The sequence below is a fragment of the Nerophis ophidion genome, linkage group LG08, assembly GCF_033978795.1.
Source record: "Nerophis ophidion isolate RoL-2023_Sa linkage group LG08, RoL_Noph_v1.0, whole genome shotgun sequence".
Taxonomy (NCBI): Eukaryota; Metazoa; Chordata; class Actinopteri; order Syngnathiformes; family Syngnathidae; genus Nerophis; species Nerophis ophidion.
The window spans coordinates 58,869,339-58,886,782 of record NC_084618.1 but is presented as its reverse complement, the minus strand read 5'-3'; the positions used below and the strand labels follow the sequence as shown (position 1 = coordinate 58,886,782).

Sequence of the window (17,444 nt, the reverse complement as noted above, 5' to 3'; positions counted from 1 at the left end):
GCTCTATTATGGTAAAAAAAAAAAAAAGTAGGGAGAATTTATAGAGCAATGCCAAGATGATGGCCACTGTCACGCATCCTTTTCTTGATGATTATAATGGTTGCCGTAGTAATGAAGATCACAAGGGGTGATAATGATGGTAATGGCAATTGTGACTGAAATAAGAGAGATCATTAGGATAATGACAAAAGTTATTTTGTTTGTGAAGGGACAGCAAGGACCGCGTGGAGTTTGCCAGGATTCACCCATCGAGTGGCTGCCACAGTGACCTGACCTCCCACCTCCTGATGCCTGGGGGTGCCAGCCAGTTGGGGACGGACCCTGCTGCACACGCTCACCACCACTGGGTGCAGAGGACAGGAAGTCCCTCCCTCTGGATGGGACATTCATACAGTGAGTGAGATGTTACTATTGTTCCTTTTGTGTCATAATGCTTCCGGTCTTGTTTGTTGATATTTATGCTTAACAAGTTACATTTAACAAGCATCATGTTTTTTAATCAAATGTGAAGAGGGACAGGAAGAAGCACATCTTTTTTAATCTCCTATTCTTTTCATGTTTCAACCAATGTTGCTTGTTTGTTTACTTCCTGTGTTTAAGTGTCACCATTTTCTCGAATGAACAATGTGTAGCATTAGATACCTTTTGCAATAATAAAATAAAAAATAGGTGTTAAGTGCTGTCTCCCTTTTAAACTCTCACTCCCACAAATCCCATTCATTATATTCACAATGATTCCCCCCACATCTGGTTTGGTTGAGACCACCATGTTGGAAATATTGCTCTAATTTGACTGTTGCTCTACCCCACCCTCCTTCGCTCCAGGTCTTAACCACGTGGGTATGAGTGCCAGCTTCCCCCCAGGTTTGCCCAGCCCGCTGCCGCCTGTGCTTGGTTCACTGAGCCAAGACCCCAACTCCCCGCTGATGGTTCTTCCCACGGAGCCTGGGTCTCATCATCACCTTGGTACATCCCAGTACACACACACACGTACACACACACACACACACACGCACGCACGCACACGCAGACACACAGACAGCAAAGAGCAGAACATGCAACCCCACTCCTTTTCTCCGTCGGAACTGCTGCCATTTCTCTCCCAGAGTTTTAGTATCATTGGCTAATCATAATATAATGCTCAACTAAGTCCCTCTGTCAGTGGGAGCGTGTTTTATAGCTTCGTTAATAGGAGGAGCTATTTCCATTGCCCTCAGCCGGCATTATGAAAACCATTTCAAGTGACGTTCATCTCTCTCGTGACAGGGCTCTGGCTAGTGTGTGTGCGCACATGCGTGTGTGTGTGTGTTTGTGTGTGTGTGTGCGTGCGTGTGTGTAAACTTAGTTGTGTCGTCATGTCTGGAACAACATGAGTCGTAGCTCAGCGTTAAGAGTTGTGTTTTACATCTAGCCACGCTGGAGTTTGTATGTCTGTGTGTGTGTGTGTGTGTGTGTGTGTGTGTGTGTGTGTGCGCGTGTGTGTATGTGTGTGTATGTGTGTGTGTGTGTGTGTGTGTGTGTGTGTGTGTGTGTGTGTGTGTGTGTGTGTGTGTGTGTGTGTGAATGCTTCTTTACAAACAGGCTGTGAAATTTAATTATCTCCCGCCTTCCTTTGCTCCGCTCTGTGGGAGTTCCTGCAGTGAAGGGAAGTGCATCCACTGAACCCTTCCCCTGGGAAACATTAGCCCACTCAGGCTAATCTCACAGAACAAAGGTTCCCAGTGACAAAGCAGCCAAGGAAGGCATTTATATATATATATATATGTATATATATGCATAGGGTGGGTCAGCACACAGGAACACCAAATCTAGAATAGTTAGTAAAAAGAAGGAGAATAAAGGTTGTGAAGATGGCCTCAGCCAACGTTGCAAAAAGACAACCTTTGTGACACACTTGTTATCATGTCTTTGATATTGTTCCTTTATAAAGCAAGCTACCTTTGGCTTTCAAGTCAATATCAAGCCTCCCTGTTTTTTTTTGTTGTCTGCCCTTTCCAGACGTTTTAGAGCAGTCTGGTCTGTGGCCTCCTGTGTACAGCGCCCGGGGGCCCCCACCTCACTTGCAGCATCACCCCGTCTACTCCCGCTCCTCCTTTTTACGGCAACAGGAGCTGTACGCCTTGCAACAGCACCGCGCTATGGAGCATTTGCAGCGCCATTCCATGGCTCAGGTACTGTTCATACTGATGGACAGAGATATTTTTGGATAGAACCTGCAATGATGAAGGGTTATGTCGACTCTTGTTGTATTTTAAATATCACCTGTGTCCAACATCACTCCAATGGCAGTCAAGGTTAGTTAAGGCATTAATAATAAATCATGTAAGGACATTTTCACCCATCCGAAGCATTTGCAGCAAAGGCAACATTGATTAATTACTTTTAAATATAAAACTTTTAGTGTTGCAATGCAAAATACATTGTTACAAAACATACATTTAATGATAATAACAAAAATGAACTTGTGCCGGCCAAAATACGTTAGAAAGTTATTTCCTTCTTACTTCCCCAAAATTTTATTGAATTAGTTACAAACTTATTACTCCATTATTGTAGAAAGTAATTATTACTTTACTACTTTTATTAAACCTTCAAATATCTGGCATGTGCTGTTAAGGCTTAAAACCTCTGGTGGGAATTGTCCTGCAGAAATATTAACTATATTTTTTCATTATTGATTCTAAAAATTATATTTTTTTTACTTGTGGCACAGATGTAATGACTTCTTTAACTGTAAGAAATTACATTGTAAATTCACAGTAACATTTACAGTGATTGTCTATTGCTCCTCTGAAATATAAGAGGATTGTAATTTTTACAGTCATTTGTTGTAAACGTACAGAACATTTTGATTACAGAATATTACTGTGAAAAATCTGTGAAATCCTGTTTTGTTTTATTATAGTGAAGGCACATACTTATCATTTTTAATCATTCTTAGTTTATCTTCTACTTTATTTAATTGCTATTATTACAACCCACCTTGCGCCCGAATGCAGCTGGGATAGGCTCCAGCACCCCAGCCAACCGGAAAGGGACAAGCAGGTGAAAATTAATGAATGCTATCATCGCCACTGTTGTATTCACTTTTTTATTTATGTATTATTTATATAACATTTTTACATACCTATTTATATATGTTTTATATAATTATTTAAAGACCTTTCTTGTATATTCTCCAGCGTGGACAGTTCAATAGTGTTCTTTCTCAATTTTTTCACCAGTGTAAAGAAAGCTGTTTTTTTAACTTGCCCGTGCATGAAAGTGCTACAGCATATGAATAAAGATTGATTGATATTATATTAAGTAAAGTGCCTTTCTGATAACGACTTAATATTCTACTCCATTATTTGCGTTCAACAGCGCAAACACGATGAGCACGCAGTGACAGTTGAAGACTGCCCTTCAGCATCGAGACCCCCATCGTCCTCCTCTTCTTCCACCTCTCATTTGGCCAAACCCTTCTTGCACACCCCTCCCCCGCCAAAGACCTCCACCCCGTCGCCGGGGGTTTGCCCCAGTAGTCGCCAGTCGCCCTGCTACCATTCCCCGTCCAGGCGACCTCACCCGCCGAATCCGCTGACCCCTGCTCCGAGCCCGGCGGCGGCTGCCCCACGCTCGCCGGCGCTTAGCCCCGCGCCGTCGCTCCTACCTAAAGGCCTGGAGAGGTGCAGCGACAGGGGAGAAGGACAGCCGCCTCAGGATTACCCACAATCCTTAGAGCCTGGTGAGTGGGAATGTTAATGATTCGATAATAACTGCTGTGCTTCAAGAGCATTTTCAAACAATTAAATGAATATTACATTCCAGTTGATCACTTGTGTTACTGTCTGAGTGAAAAACTGCAAATAATGAATGCATTCCCCTAGGGGTGTAACGGTACACAAACATTTCGGTTCGGTACGTACCTCGGTTCAGCGGTCACGGTTCGGTTCATTTTCGGTACAGTAAGAAAAAAAAAAATACACATTTTTTGAGTATTTAACAAATTTGCTAAATCTTCCACCAAAAATATTTTTCTTAGGGGAATATTTGATGTGAAGTAATTGGAAACTTGGATAGGTCAATAATTCATAATAACATTGACTTTGATTTGTTTTGAGCAATGACAGTTTGAAAGAAAAGAAAACAGCTTTGTTTTATTAGTCAACGTTACAACTTTTTCTAAACTACATTTAGCCTTTAAGCTTTTTTATTTCACCTTGTTTATGTTTTTATTTATTTTAATAGTATTTTTAGAATGTGCCGTGGGCCTTTAAAACATTAGCTGTGTGCCGCAAATGGCCTTCGGGGCACACTTTTGACACCCCTGCTATAGATAAAAAAAAATTTTATCTGATAAAAAGCAGAGCCTGGCGACGCATGCACGTTTATCATAACTTTCTCGCTCTCTCTGTCTCTGCCCCGCCCTCACGAATGTTAACGCTGCGTGCACCACTTTTTTTTTTTTTTAACCCCTTCTTAACCCTGAACGTACATTGAAAATACACGCAACCATAACTCAAAATGTCGGACATTCGAGGCATTTAAGAAACTCCAACTGGACAGCTCCGGAAAGAGGACATATCCTGTGAAAAGAGGAGGTGTGGTCAGTCTATCATAGCCCAGTCGTTGCTAGCATGCCGTGTGTTGTTGTTTTTTTGATTGATTGATACTTTTATTAGTAGATTGCACAGTTCAGTACATAGTCCATACAATTGACCACTAAATGGTAACACCCGAATAAGTTTTTCAACTTGTTTAAGTCGGGGTTCACGTTAATCAATTCATGGTGCCTCCGTGTGCGTTGTTTACACAACGTGCGATGCGCTACTTATATGTCCGTGTTGTTTGGTTCACCTCCGGACCGAACCGAAACCCCGGTACCGAAACGGTTCAATACAAATACACGTACCGTTACATCCCTACATTCCCCAAACGTGGCCACCGCTGCTGCTCACTACTCCCCTCACCTCCCAGGGGGTGGCACAAGGGGATGGGTCAAATGCAGAGTGTAATTTCATCACACCTAGTGTGTGTGTGTGTGACTATCAGTGGTACTTTAACCCATAAAAAGCCCTAAAATATAGTTTTTTGATATCCTAAAGTAGGGGTCCCCAACTGGCAGCTCACCAGCTGTAGCTCACCAAAGCGTCAAACAATATATGCTAAAATGTTAAGTATTTTTTATAGCTGCTCAATTCAGACATGTGTAATGACAAATGACTATAAAATAGCAAAAATACATTGAGTGGACATCTGCTTCCTAAATAAAGTGCAATCTAAATGTTGCCAGTAACATAAATCAAACACAAAATCCTTTTTTTTAATCCAAGAAGCTTGAAAAGTGATTAAAAACCTGCACGGGAAGTACATCTATTTTAAAATATTAAATGCAGATAAGCAATTTATTTCTAATGTAAAATGTGAGTTGTGGATACCAACATTTATTCAAATGTTTTGGCCATGCAAGCATTTTTTCCTTTGGGCTGAATAAGAAAAAAATAAAATGAGTAGTTCTTCTTTTAAAAATAGCTCTTAGAAGAAACAAAGGTTGGCGGCCCCTGCTCTAAACCCCATTCAATTGATTGGCCTCTGATCAATATCAGCTGATTTTCTTGTAGTTGTATTTTCTTGTCGATTAATGACTTTTAATACCGATTAAAAACGCTGATCCCCTCTGGCAAAATTTTATTTTTTTACTGTCCCTGCTGACAAGCTAGCAAATAATTATGGATGTCCAAACACAGCGTGTTTTTTTTTTTTTTTTTTTTGCAAATTCGAAGAATATAATTTCCAGGACACAGGACATTGAGGGCTAAAAACAAAAACAAATAAATGAGTAGAAGATAGTAGTTGTTGCTTTTGTTTAGTTATTGTGTACTATTGACTTTGTTTTCATCAAACAATTGCATGTAATAAAAGAGAATAATGAACTAGTTGAAATACTTTGCTCACATTGTTAAACTGTCAAAAGCACATCCTATAAATACATTGAAAAATGAACAGTTAGTGCATGTGATCATCTGTACCGGCCGATCTCTCCCGTAAATGTTCGTTATCGGAATCGATGGGAACATCCCTGAACCGTATAATACACTTCTTGTGGATGTTAAACACATTATAAATGAAGTTATACACATCAACAAACAATTAGAGTCACGCAGTATTTATACTTACTCAACATCACGTCTTGTTAAAGCATCTTCCTACTGAATAATGTTGAGGGAATTGATTCACCTGTGAGACAACGCCCTCTGTCTACCTTTTTCCCCCCTCCTGCAGTTGGCGTTATCAACCCACTTTCATATTAAATTCACCATTAAAAGATAGATTGTACTTTCGGGGCTATAGAGTTTATCGTCATTTAAGCTGCACCCACCAAATTTAAAAATAAAAATATTTGAACATATATTATCCTCACTGGATCATAAGTCACAGATATATACCGGTATGAAAGATTTTGTCAATATTTATTTACAAACCTTGTTACAAAACTCTGCCTGTCACATGGCAGTAAAACAGCTGATCAAACAAAACAGAAGTCATCGTCATGGACCTACTGGCTACGTTAGTTTCCAATCAGCTCAACAGACTCAACAACTCCACGCTGACATCTTAATGAATTTCAAAACTCAAACAATCAAAACACAATGACGACATAAGTAAATAACACTGACATTTGTAAACATGTTAGCATATTTGCTAATGCTGACGAAGCTAGCTTGATTCCATTGCGATAAGCAGGTACAAATATGCATGGTAACACTCCTACAGATGTCACACATGGAACGATTTAGTTAGTATGAATTGTTTTTGTTATATTGTAAAACTTACAAATGTCGCTTGGAGTGATGAAGAATCATTTTGAGCAGAAACGCTGTAGACAAATAGTAGACGAAACGGGATGTACTTCAGGTTCACGGCGTGAAACGGGAAGTACATTTTGAACCTGTACCACCTGCAGTGAGTGAACTCATCGAACAGATGGCCCCATTTTACAAACAATAACACACCTTTTCAGTGTCTCTGTTGGTGTTTTATGAAAACTATTTGTTGAATAGAAAACATTATGCTCGTCAGCAAAGAAAAATCCATAAATTAGCTGCACCCTATTATAAGTCGCAGGATTCAAAGCAGAGGAAAAAAGTACCTGCTTACAGTCCGGAAAATATGGTATTTCAAATTTCAAGCACAGCTTTTCTCTGCATTTGTGCAATTAAATGCCGGACTGCAAATAGTCAACTATAGTGACACAAGTATTGGGACGCTGACCAAACTCCTTCCAGCTGCTTCCAATCAGTGTTTTGAACTGAAAATGCCAGCTAATGAGGCCTAGCAGTAAACCTTTGAGGTCAGAAAAAGAAGACGGACCTTCGGTATAAGTGTGACACCTGCACTCCCTCCCCTTCAGGGGTCCTTGAGAAGTGCAGGCGGAAGGATATGCATTCATCTGGCTGCATTGTCAAGGGGGTGGGAGGACACCATCAATAATAGGAGTGCTTGTGTGACAGGGCCGGTGCTGCAATCACAGGGAAATGGCAGGGTGTCATCAATATCCTGCGCGCGCTCACACACACACACGCAGTGTATAGAATACAGTACACGTTCACACACTGCTGTCAGTGGATTATGCCAACTTTAATCACATTCTTCATCCTGTCTGCCACAACTGAACGGTCATACATTCAAAAGACAACACATGTATAAATGGAAGCAAATATTCCATATTGTGGGAAGAGTTAAATTCCTGTTCCGCTCTTCTCCCCAGACTTACCACCTGTGTACGCCTTCCCTCCGCTCGCCATGGGTTTCAAGGCCGGAGCCTCGCCGCCTCAAGCGAGCTTGGCTGCTGCGCAAGCCTCGCAGACAGCAGTGCCAGCGGAGCCAGCAGAGTTCGACTCCAAATCTGTACTTCCTCTCCCCCTCGTCCCACCTCTTACTAAGGATGAGACCGGGAGAGACTGTGAAGTGGTGGAAAAGGAGGAGGAAATTCAGGAGGAAGTAAAGAGATGCTTCGTTTCGGCGCCTGAGAGGACCAATTCTGCAATACTGCCATGCTCGTCCCCGTCTTCGTTCCTAAACCCAAGCAGCCCTGCCACTGCCACAGGCGAGGTCCTGCAGCCACCTGAGCTCGCCAAAGACCACGTGGATGAGGAAGAATGTCGAAAAGAAGAGGATGAAGGAGAAAAGATGGCAACAGAATGCACTGTGTTAGTAGAGGCTGCAAAGGAAGAGGAAGGGGAACATGAAGAAGTGGTTGTAGATGGCGAAGAAGAAGAAGAAGCCGTCGAGAGGAGTTTAGAAGAAGGCCAACCAACGTGCTCTTCGACACGCGCGGACCTCTGCCTCACCGCCAGCACGGCGGCCCAGCAGCAAGGCGCCTATATGTGGAGCCTGGAGCTTCTCATCGCCGCCGCTCTGTGCGCCACCCGAGATGCAGCGCTCGCGCCCGTACCCCGCACCCAGAGGCCTGCAGGACACCACGGCATGGAGATTCTGGGAGAACTGGCCGAGCTGGAGCTCCAGAAGAGGAGTCTGGAGAGCAAGGGGATGGAAGATGAAGGTAATGATTCCATCTTTTAACTTTGAGAATTTAATTTGTGCTTTCTCACATACGCACGCACGCACGCACACACGCAAGCATGCCCCCCAGGCTCTGGTGTCTTGCTTTGCTAATTAGACCCTTTCCTTTTAAACACTTCTCCTGTAAGCGCTCCTATTTTCCCCGTGTCCCTCAGAGAGAAAGTTTTTTTATTTATGCTAGGATCTGCGTGCGTGTGTGCGTGCGTGTGTCTGCGACTGCGCGCGTGTGTGTTAAAGCTGTTAAGTAATCCCAGATGAATCCCCGCTCTCTTCCATCAGAGTCTACGCGTCGCCCCACCAGGCTGTTTTCCACCTCTCCTTCTCACTCTTTGTTACATTCTTTTTCTGCTCTGCCCGCCTCTTTTCCTTAATCATGTACATAAATCCTGCCTTTTGTTGATGGAATAAATACTTGTAGAAATCATAAGTCACTCTTCTGCGTGTGTGACAGATCTAGTGCGCGCGCATTGTTTACATGCGCACACACGTGGCTTGCATGTGTAATAATAATAATAGGTGCAAAATCAATAAGTCCTGTCATGGCGGGCAAACGCTCCCCAAATCGCAAGGCATTTATTTTAAAAACCTGCTCCGGCTTCCCCGCGTAGAACGTTATTAAAACTGCTGATGGCATTTTTTTTTTGTCACGGTGACTGTGTTTAGGAGATGAAAGCAATTCGGAGGCAGATGCATTCACGCTGCTCATTGGTGCGGAAGAATATCTCCGACGTTTGCTGGAGATTGCAATTACAGATTAAGAGGAATCAAGAGATACCTTCCCCTCTGTAGAAATTAGCACCTTTTATTTGCACACAGACGGAGGAGCTTTATATGTTCTTTCATATTTTCTTTTATATTAAACTTCTGCAGATTTAACACACTTCTCATAACTGGTCCTGCTTTTCTGCAGTTTTCTGAAATCTGTCTTTCCTCTTTTGGGGCGGTTTAGCTCGGCTGGTAGAGTGGCCGTGCCAGCAACTTGAGGGTTGCAGGTTCGATTCCCGCTTCCGCCATCCTACTCACTGCCGTTGTTTCTTGGGCAAGACACTTTACCCACCTGCTTCCAGTGCCACCCACTTTGGTTTGAATGTAACTTAGATATTGGGTTTCACTATGTAAAGCGCTTTGAGTCACTAGAGAAAAAGTGCTATATAAATATAATTCCCTTCACTTCACTTTTAGACAACAAATTGAGAAAACAATGCAGTTTTCAGCCAGTTGCCATAGTTAATGGTGCCAGCAACTCAGTGTGGTTTATATGGAAAATTAAATATTGTCAGGCAGTTAGGTTCTCAAACTTTTTTTTCTACCAAATTCCACTTCAGAAAACATTTGGCTCTCTAAATACCACCATAATGACCAACATTAAAATATGGTAGCATTCATTAAAACAAGGCACAGGTGTTGTTTAACAACTAGGGACGGCGTGGCACAGTGGGGAGAGTGGCCGTGCGCAACCCGAGGGTCACTGGTTCAAATCCCACCTAGAACCAACCTCGTCACGTCCGTTGTGTCCTGAGCAAGACACTTCACCCTTGCTCCTGATGGGTGCTGGTTGGCGCCTTGCATGGCAGCTCCCTCCATCAGTGTGTGAATGGGTAAATGTGGAAGTAGTGTCAAAGCGCTTTGAGTACCTTGAAGGTAGAAAAGCGCTATACAAGTACAACCCATTTATCATTTTATTTATATTTAACATTTTTGGCCACTGTAACATTACACACAGTTTGAACAGTAACACTGTCTTTTAAATATTTAAGTGATTCTTTGGCGTACCACTAGATGGAGCCCGCGTACATGGGCTGCAAGTAACGATTAATTTGATAATCGGTTAATCTGTCGATTATTACTTCGATTAATCGATTAATAATCGGATAAAAGAGACAAACTACATTTCTATCCTTTCCAATACTTTATTTAAAAAAAACAGCATACTGGCACCATGTCTTTTCGCCTTGCGAAATAAAACAAGGCAAGTGTTACAAAAATGTTTTGCTTTTTTTATATAAAGTGCACCATTGTCACGCATAATAGCAATAATTTTGCTTAGGTGAATTTCAAACCTGTCTACTACCTATTCCAACTACTATGCAATGTTGGATGCTGAATATCTTTCCTCTAGTGGCATGGTCGTAAGGCAGATTGACTTCATGTTCCATTCGTCTCCAATGTAGTGGCATGTATTGCCAAGGTGGCTACACTTGGCAATACATGCTCACTCAGTAGTGAGAGCAATTTTCTCCGTGTGACTTTTATGTCAGTCTGCACTGCTTGGAATGTTTGCTCGTACTTCCTCTCCATCAGTTTGGTATAATGGGTCCTCGAGGGAAGAGTGTAACCAGGGTTGAGGACGTGAATCCTTTGTCTAAAACCTTCATCCTCCACCATTGGTAGTCGCCTCATGTCAGTTAGCAACATATTCAGGTAGCATCAGTCAATGCAGCCGCTTGCTGGGGTGTGCACACCTTCCTTTATACCACGTCTCTAATGCTGCCTTGTTTCTTTCTGAAATGAGAGAAACCATATTATAAACATACATAGTAGCATCATTTACATGTAACTCAATACACACCCAGTTGATTTTACTAATAATTTCTGACGTAAAAGACAAATACGCCACCACATTAAAAAAAACAACTAAATTAAATAAATGGACTTTGGAGGTGCAGAATACACCAATAATAACACAGACATGTAACTCATCATATCAGAACTGCATCATATAGTACACGTTTCTGTTGTGAATAATAAAGGATTCATTTTAGGCTACCTCTGAATAATAGCATGAAATATTCCAGCACCTTCACAACGTTTAGTTATGCTAAAGCGTCACTCAAATCTAAATAGATTTATATGGCTTTTTGGGGCCCGGCTACATTGATCTATTATGAAACCAACCTGAGATATTTCTGTCCGTTATGTTTATTTCTAAATTGTTAACCGCGCGTTTTTGCTCTCAAAACGGAGTCAAATGTGCCGGAGACACATTATCAGCCCCGCGTTGCAAGAAAGGGATAATGTTAACGTTACTCACAAAAAAGAGCTGCCGTGCTTAAATCTTGAATGCCTGTTGCCACTCATAACACAGAAAATGAAGTCGTCGACTCTCCAACACGTTCCTAACACTCTGAATGTTAATACACAACAGTTGCTGCAGCGCTGCCTTAAAAAAAATCTCGGACACAACGGATCAATTTATCCGGACTCTGTACTTAAAGTTACGTACCGTGAGTTCTTCCCTTCATCCATGCTCCTCCTCAGGTGCTCCCGAAGCAATGCTGTCCTTCCGTGCCACGCAACGTCCATGCTGCACATTTTGCAGAAAACTGTCTTCTTTGCAGTGTTTAAAGTAAAGTGTTCCGACACTTTGGACGACTTAGGTCGTACACTTTTCTCCATTGAGATGTTTCTCCGCTGAACCGTCGCTCCTGTCTTCCTCTGCCATTTTTCAAATGTTTCCATGCAAAGCAGACGGTGTGGTCACGTGAGCTGCACATGACACATCATTGGCTGGCTTACTGCCACCACAAATACGGCGCTGTTTTGTACCGTTTTTGTACTTATTTTGATTATTGTTTCTCAGCTGTTTGTAAATGTTGCAGTTTATAAATAAAGGTTTAGGGGAAAACGGGGGGAAAAACGAGCCCCAGCGCATGCGCATTGCATACTCCCAACGAATCGATGACTAAATTAATCGCCAAATATTTTTATAATCTATTTTAATCGATTTATTCGATTGGTTGTTGCAGCCCTACACGTACCATAGTTGGAAAATCACTGCATTATACCATGAATAAATATGCTCACATATACAGTAGTTAATTGTATGAAAATGTAGTGTTTCTATTGTACATTATTCAAATACAGCCCAGAAAAGTTTTCTATTGTACATTATGGGTTCTCTCCGGGTACTCCGGCTTCCTCCCACTTCCAAAAACATGCACCTGGGGATAGGTTGATTGGCAACACTAAAAATTGGCCCTAGTGTGTGAATGTGAGTGTGAATGTTGTCTGTCTATCTGTGTTGGCCCTGCGATGAGGTGGCGACTTGTCCAGGGTGTACCCTGCCTTCCGCCCGATTGTAGCTGAGATAGGCGCCAGCGCCCCCCGCGACCCCGAAAGGGAATAAGCGGTAGAAAATGGATGGATGGATTATTCAAATACAGCCTAGAAAAGTTTTCTATTGCACATTATTCAAATACAGCCTTGAAAAGGTACTATTTTGCATTACAGGGCTGTCCAAACTTTTTCCACTAAGTGCTTCACACTGAAAAATCCAAGCATGCATTTTGATATTTTTCATTTTCAAACCAAAACAATATATAGTTTTTTTTTTAACCTTTAGGGCGCCCCTCAAGTTTGGCCTCAGGGACCCGAAAGGATCTCAGTCATAGAAATGTACAACTAATCTATGATTTATCATATATATTTTTTAAAGACTTAACATCTCTTGATCAACTTGAGGTCTATCTGTCGGTATAAAGTTTTTTGGTTGTTGTATGTCCTTTTTGTCAAAACCCAGTTTTTTTATTTAAAAAAAGGACAAAATATGCACTATATTACCCTAAAAAAGATTTCAAAGTGGAAAATCTGATGTAAAGTAATTGGAGCCTCATATATGTCAATTTGTAACAACCGTAAATTCAAATCATAATTTTTCTGATGACTTTTTTAAAAACTGCAATACGGAAGTGGATCAACTTCAGGTCTATCCGTCGATTATGAGTGTTTATTTTTCATATTTTATGCTCTTTGTCAAAAAAAATGTCATGGCAAATTAGGGCTCCGCGATAGATATATCGATATACATGATATATCGCGGGTTTGTCTCTGTGCGATACAGAAAATTACTACATCGTGATATTTGAGTATATGTTCTCACACAGTTGCTTTTATCTACGGGCATTACATTACAGGCTCTTCTCACTCTTTCCTGTCTCTCCTTCTCACAGATAACAAGTGCACCTTCTTACACACGTCACATACTGTCAAGTTATACGTCACATAAGTATACGCCCTCGCGGAGCAGAGAGGTAGCAGCATAGGTAACGTTAGCTGTGATGCTAGCAGAGCCGTGCAAGTGGTAATATGAGAGAAAGAAGGTGCAAATGAAAGAAGAAGTAATTCCCAAGAAAAACAGCAGGGGTCCATCGTCTGGCGGTGGTTTGGCTTCAAGTGGGAATATATCGAACAGACAACCGTAATAAGTCAACCATGCGGCAAAAGCGTTACTATAAAAAGTAGCATTACTGTTAATATGTAGCATCATTTGAAAAGTCACCCGCTAGAGAATGAAGAGTGCTTACTCCGCATTTCAACATTTCTGTTCGACGCCCACACCATCAAAATGCAGAGGGAAACATTTCCAGATCAACACCGTATGAAAAAAATAGTCAACAACAGAATTTAATAATGTCCGTGGTAACCTACCACATAGCGAAGGATGAACACTATCTGATTTCCTATTATGCAGCTCATTTTTATTTGACACGTAAAATGTATCCGACAATCTTGCACTTTCTGTTTTGGAAATTACATGAACGTTTGTGCCATTGCTTATTAACTGTTTAATAAATACATTTTTTGTCAATGACTTAGTTGTAATTTCCTTCTCTGCATGAAAGTTTAAAATGAGCATATATTAATGCAGTATGAACAAGAATGTTTTAATGTAGACACATAGTATCACCATACTGCTGTGATTATATGTATCAAGTGTTCATTCAAGGCCAAGGCAAAATATCGAGATATATATCGTGTATCGCAATATGACCTAAAAATATCGAGATATTTAAAAAAGGCCATATCGCCCAGCCCTATGGCAAATACAAAAAATGCTATATTTTCCCCAGAAATATTTTCTGAGTGTAATACTAGATGTGAAGTAATTGGAGCCTTGAAGATGTCAATAAATCATAACAACATTGATTTTGATTTGTTATTATTTTTTAAGCAATGATAGTTTAAACACATATATATATATATATATATATATATATATATATATATATATATATATATATATATATATAGCCTGCATTGCAACTTGTTCTGGTTACATAGCACCTGTTTGTGCTTTTATTCTACTTTTTTACATTTATTTTTTAAAATACTATTTTTTGAATGTGCCGTTAAAAATTGGCTGCAGGCTGCAAATGGCCACCGGGCCACACTTTGGACACCCCAGCATTAGTACATACTGTAAGTGCATGCATGGTGACACTGGATTTTCTGGACAACAACAAGAATACTCTTATTTCCTCAAAAAGTTGCACACAAAGAAGAATATGTTCATCTTCCTCAATGCTCTCCAGTCCTCCAAAGGCAAAATTGGCTTGTGTCCACGTCCATAATGAGGAGATGTGGGAGAATAAATAGATAGCTCAATAAACACTTTACCTCTTATTGCTTCCCCTCCCCTTCCTTCTTTCTCCTCCCTCACGACTCCTTTGCAGTCCTCATGTCTCAGCGAAACTGCTTAGGTGCACACTGACTCTATGTGTGTATTTCATCTTCTATGTAGGTGTGTGCGTGTTTCTCATGAATATTCTGTTTCATCCGCCTGGCACTGTGACAGTGACAGAGCTAATGACATTGACAGATATAGAGATGGCGCGCGACGTCTCCCTTCGACGCCAGCGTGCTCACACGTGTTGTTTGTGTGCACGATTAGGCAGGAACAGCCGTATACATCAAATAAACTACACGGCTAATACCATAAACATCACCGCTCGTGAAATAAATCAGCTCGTACCGAACTGTCAGCCGCCGAAGTGATGTACCAATCTGAACCCCCCGTCTCTCTGCAGGTGAGCGCCTGCTGACCTTCGACCTGCACAGTTTGGCGACGCTGGCGGCCGCCCGCGCCTTGGAGATGGGGGGAGGTGCTGCTCAACAATGCCCAATTAGGAGAAGGCTCAACCTGCGCAGGAAGTGCAGCTGGACGCCTCGTCATGGGCCGGTGAGGCTTTGCTCAAGAGTATTTTGTGTTTGTTATAGTTCCAGCATAGCACCCACATTAGCGTTGATTGGCCTTCCCAATGTGATTAAATATCCTGTATTTTCTTACCCGTATCAGGAAAGGTTTACAGCAGGGTTATTCAATTGGCGGCCTGTAGGCCAAATCCTGCCCAGCAATGAAACTAGGACTAATGCATCCATCCATCCTTCCCTTTGGGATTGCGGGGGGCGCTGGTGCCTATCTCAGCTACAATTGGGTGGAAGGGGGTGGTACACCCTGGACAAGTCACCACCTCATCGCAGGGCCAACACAGATAGACAGACAACATTCACACTCACATTCACACACTAGGGCCAATTTAGTGTTGCCAATCAACCTATCCTCAGGTGCATGTCTTTGGAGGTGGGAGGAAGCTGGAGTACCCGCAGGGAACCCACGCATTCACGGGGAGAACATGCAAACTCCACACAGAGAGATCCCGAGCCCTGGATTGAACCCAGGACTGAACCCAGGACTACTCAGGACCTTCGTATTGTGAGGCAGACGCACTAAGCCCTCTGGCACCGTGAAGCCCAGTGTCATTGCAAGGACATTTTTAACTCTTAAAGCAGAGGTCTTCAATAGGGAGTTTTTGACCCCCTCGGGATCCTCAGAGGTACTAAAATGGGGTTTTGTTTAAATTATTATTTTTTTTAAATCGTATTCAACCCGCTATTTTCCCACAAAGGAAAATGTATTTAAATGTATATTAACATTGATCCAGCACACAGTAGTGTAGTTCACAAATGCTCAGTGGCCTTGTGGTTAGAGTGTCTGCCCTGAGATCGGTAGGTCTTGAGTTCATACCAAAGACTATAAAAATGGGACCCATTACCTCCCTGCTTGGCACTCAGCATCAAGGGTTAGAATTGGGTGTTTAATCACCAAAATGATTCCCGGGCGCGGCCACCTCTGCGGCTCACTGCTCCTCTCACTTCCCAGGGGGGGATCAAGGGGATGGGTCAATTGCAGAGGACAAATCTCACCACACCTAGTGTGTGTGTGACAATCTTTGGTACTTTAACTTTAAATGACCTTGGTAAAGCCATCCGACTAATGGTGCCTTGCAGCTTTGAAAACCCCCCACAAATAATTATAACAATTATATTCTGATTGTTAGAATTCAATATACCTATCAATTATCGCTATAGTTGCCAGCTTGCGTTTAGGGCACTAGTTGTCACTTGCCAGCTAGCAATAAACGCTCTAGTTGCCAGCTAGCGATTAGTGCGCTAGTTGCCAGGTAGCAATTAGCGGCGCTATCCTGTATTATTTGAATATCTTATTTATGGCACAAAAACAAGGTACCTTTAGGAAACAAGTGTCCAAGTCAACGCCCGGGGACCTGATCTGGTCAGCGACATCATTTTATCTGGCCCGCAAGCACCTGGAAATGACATGTTTCAATAAAGTACTTTCGCAATAATATTTTTTAGATTTTCTTTCATTTTGACAGAAAAAATATATGTACTGCTTGAAATTGCATACCTTTTTAAACTTTAATAGTATACAATAATGCAACAAACATTACAGTATAATATCATACTTTCCAAACATGTTTTTGCCTGTATAAAAATATTTAACTTTACAGCAAACTACCCATCAAATTAATAAAAATGACAATAAATGTTATGTTCTCTACAGCATATAACTGTAAATTGAAAAAAAAAACAAGTACTGTTTTTTTTGCGTTAAAATTCTGTTTGAAAAGCTGCCTTCTTTTGACTGTAAAATCTACGATTGTGGTTTGTAACAGTGTATTACTGTAAATTGAAATACGGTACATTTGTTTTACAGTAGAAAAACTGTCAGCTAAGTTGCCAAAATGAAAAATGAACTTGTACTGTTTTTCCATTAACAATATCACGTTATAAAAAAGACC

The 17,444-nt window shown here is 41.5% G+C and overlaps 1 protein-coding gene across 4 annotated transcripts in view; it reads left to right on the top strand.

The window, feature by feature from the left end:
- bahcc1b (BAH domain and coiled-coil containing 1b) overlaps positions 1-17,444 on the top strand; it is a 143,797-nt gene that overhangs the window by 92,486 nt on the left and 33,867 nt on the right. For all 4 annotated transcript variants that reach the window (XM_061909108.1, XM_061909106.1, XM_061909109.1 and 1 more), the window contains exons 7-12: positions 209-393; positions 826-966; positions 1,999-2,171; positions 3,364-3,727; positions 7,751-8,545; positions 15,372-15,523. In XM_061909108.1, coding sequence (XP_061765092.1) covers positions 209-393; positions 826-966; positions 1,999-2,171; positions 3,364-3,727; positions 7,751-8,545; positions 15,372-15,523 — 1,810 coding nt within the window. The remainder of the gene's footprint in view (positions 1-208; positions 394-825; positions 967-1,998; positions 2,172-3,363; positions 3,728-7,750; positions 8,546-15,371; positions 15,524-17,444) is intronic.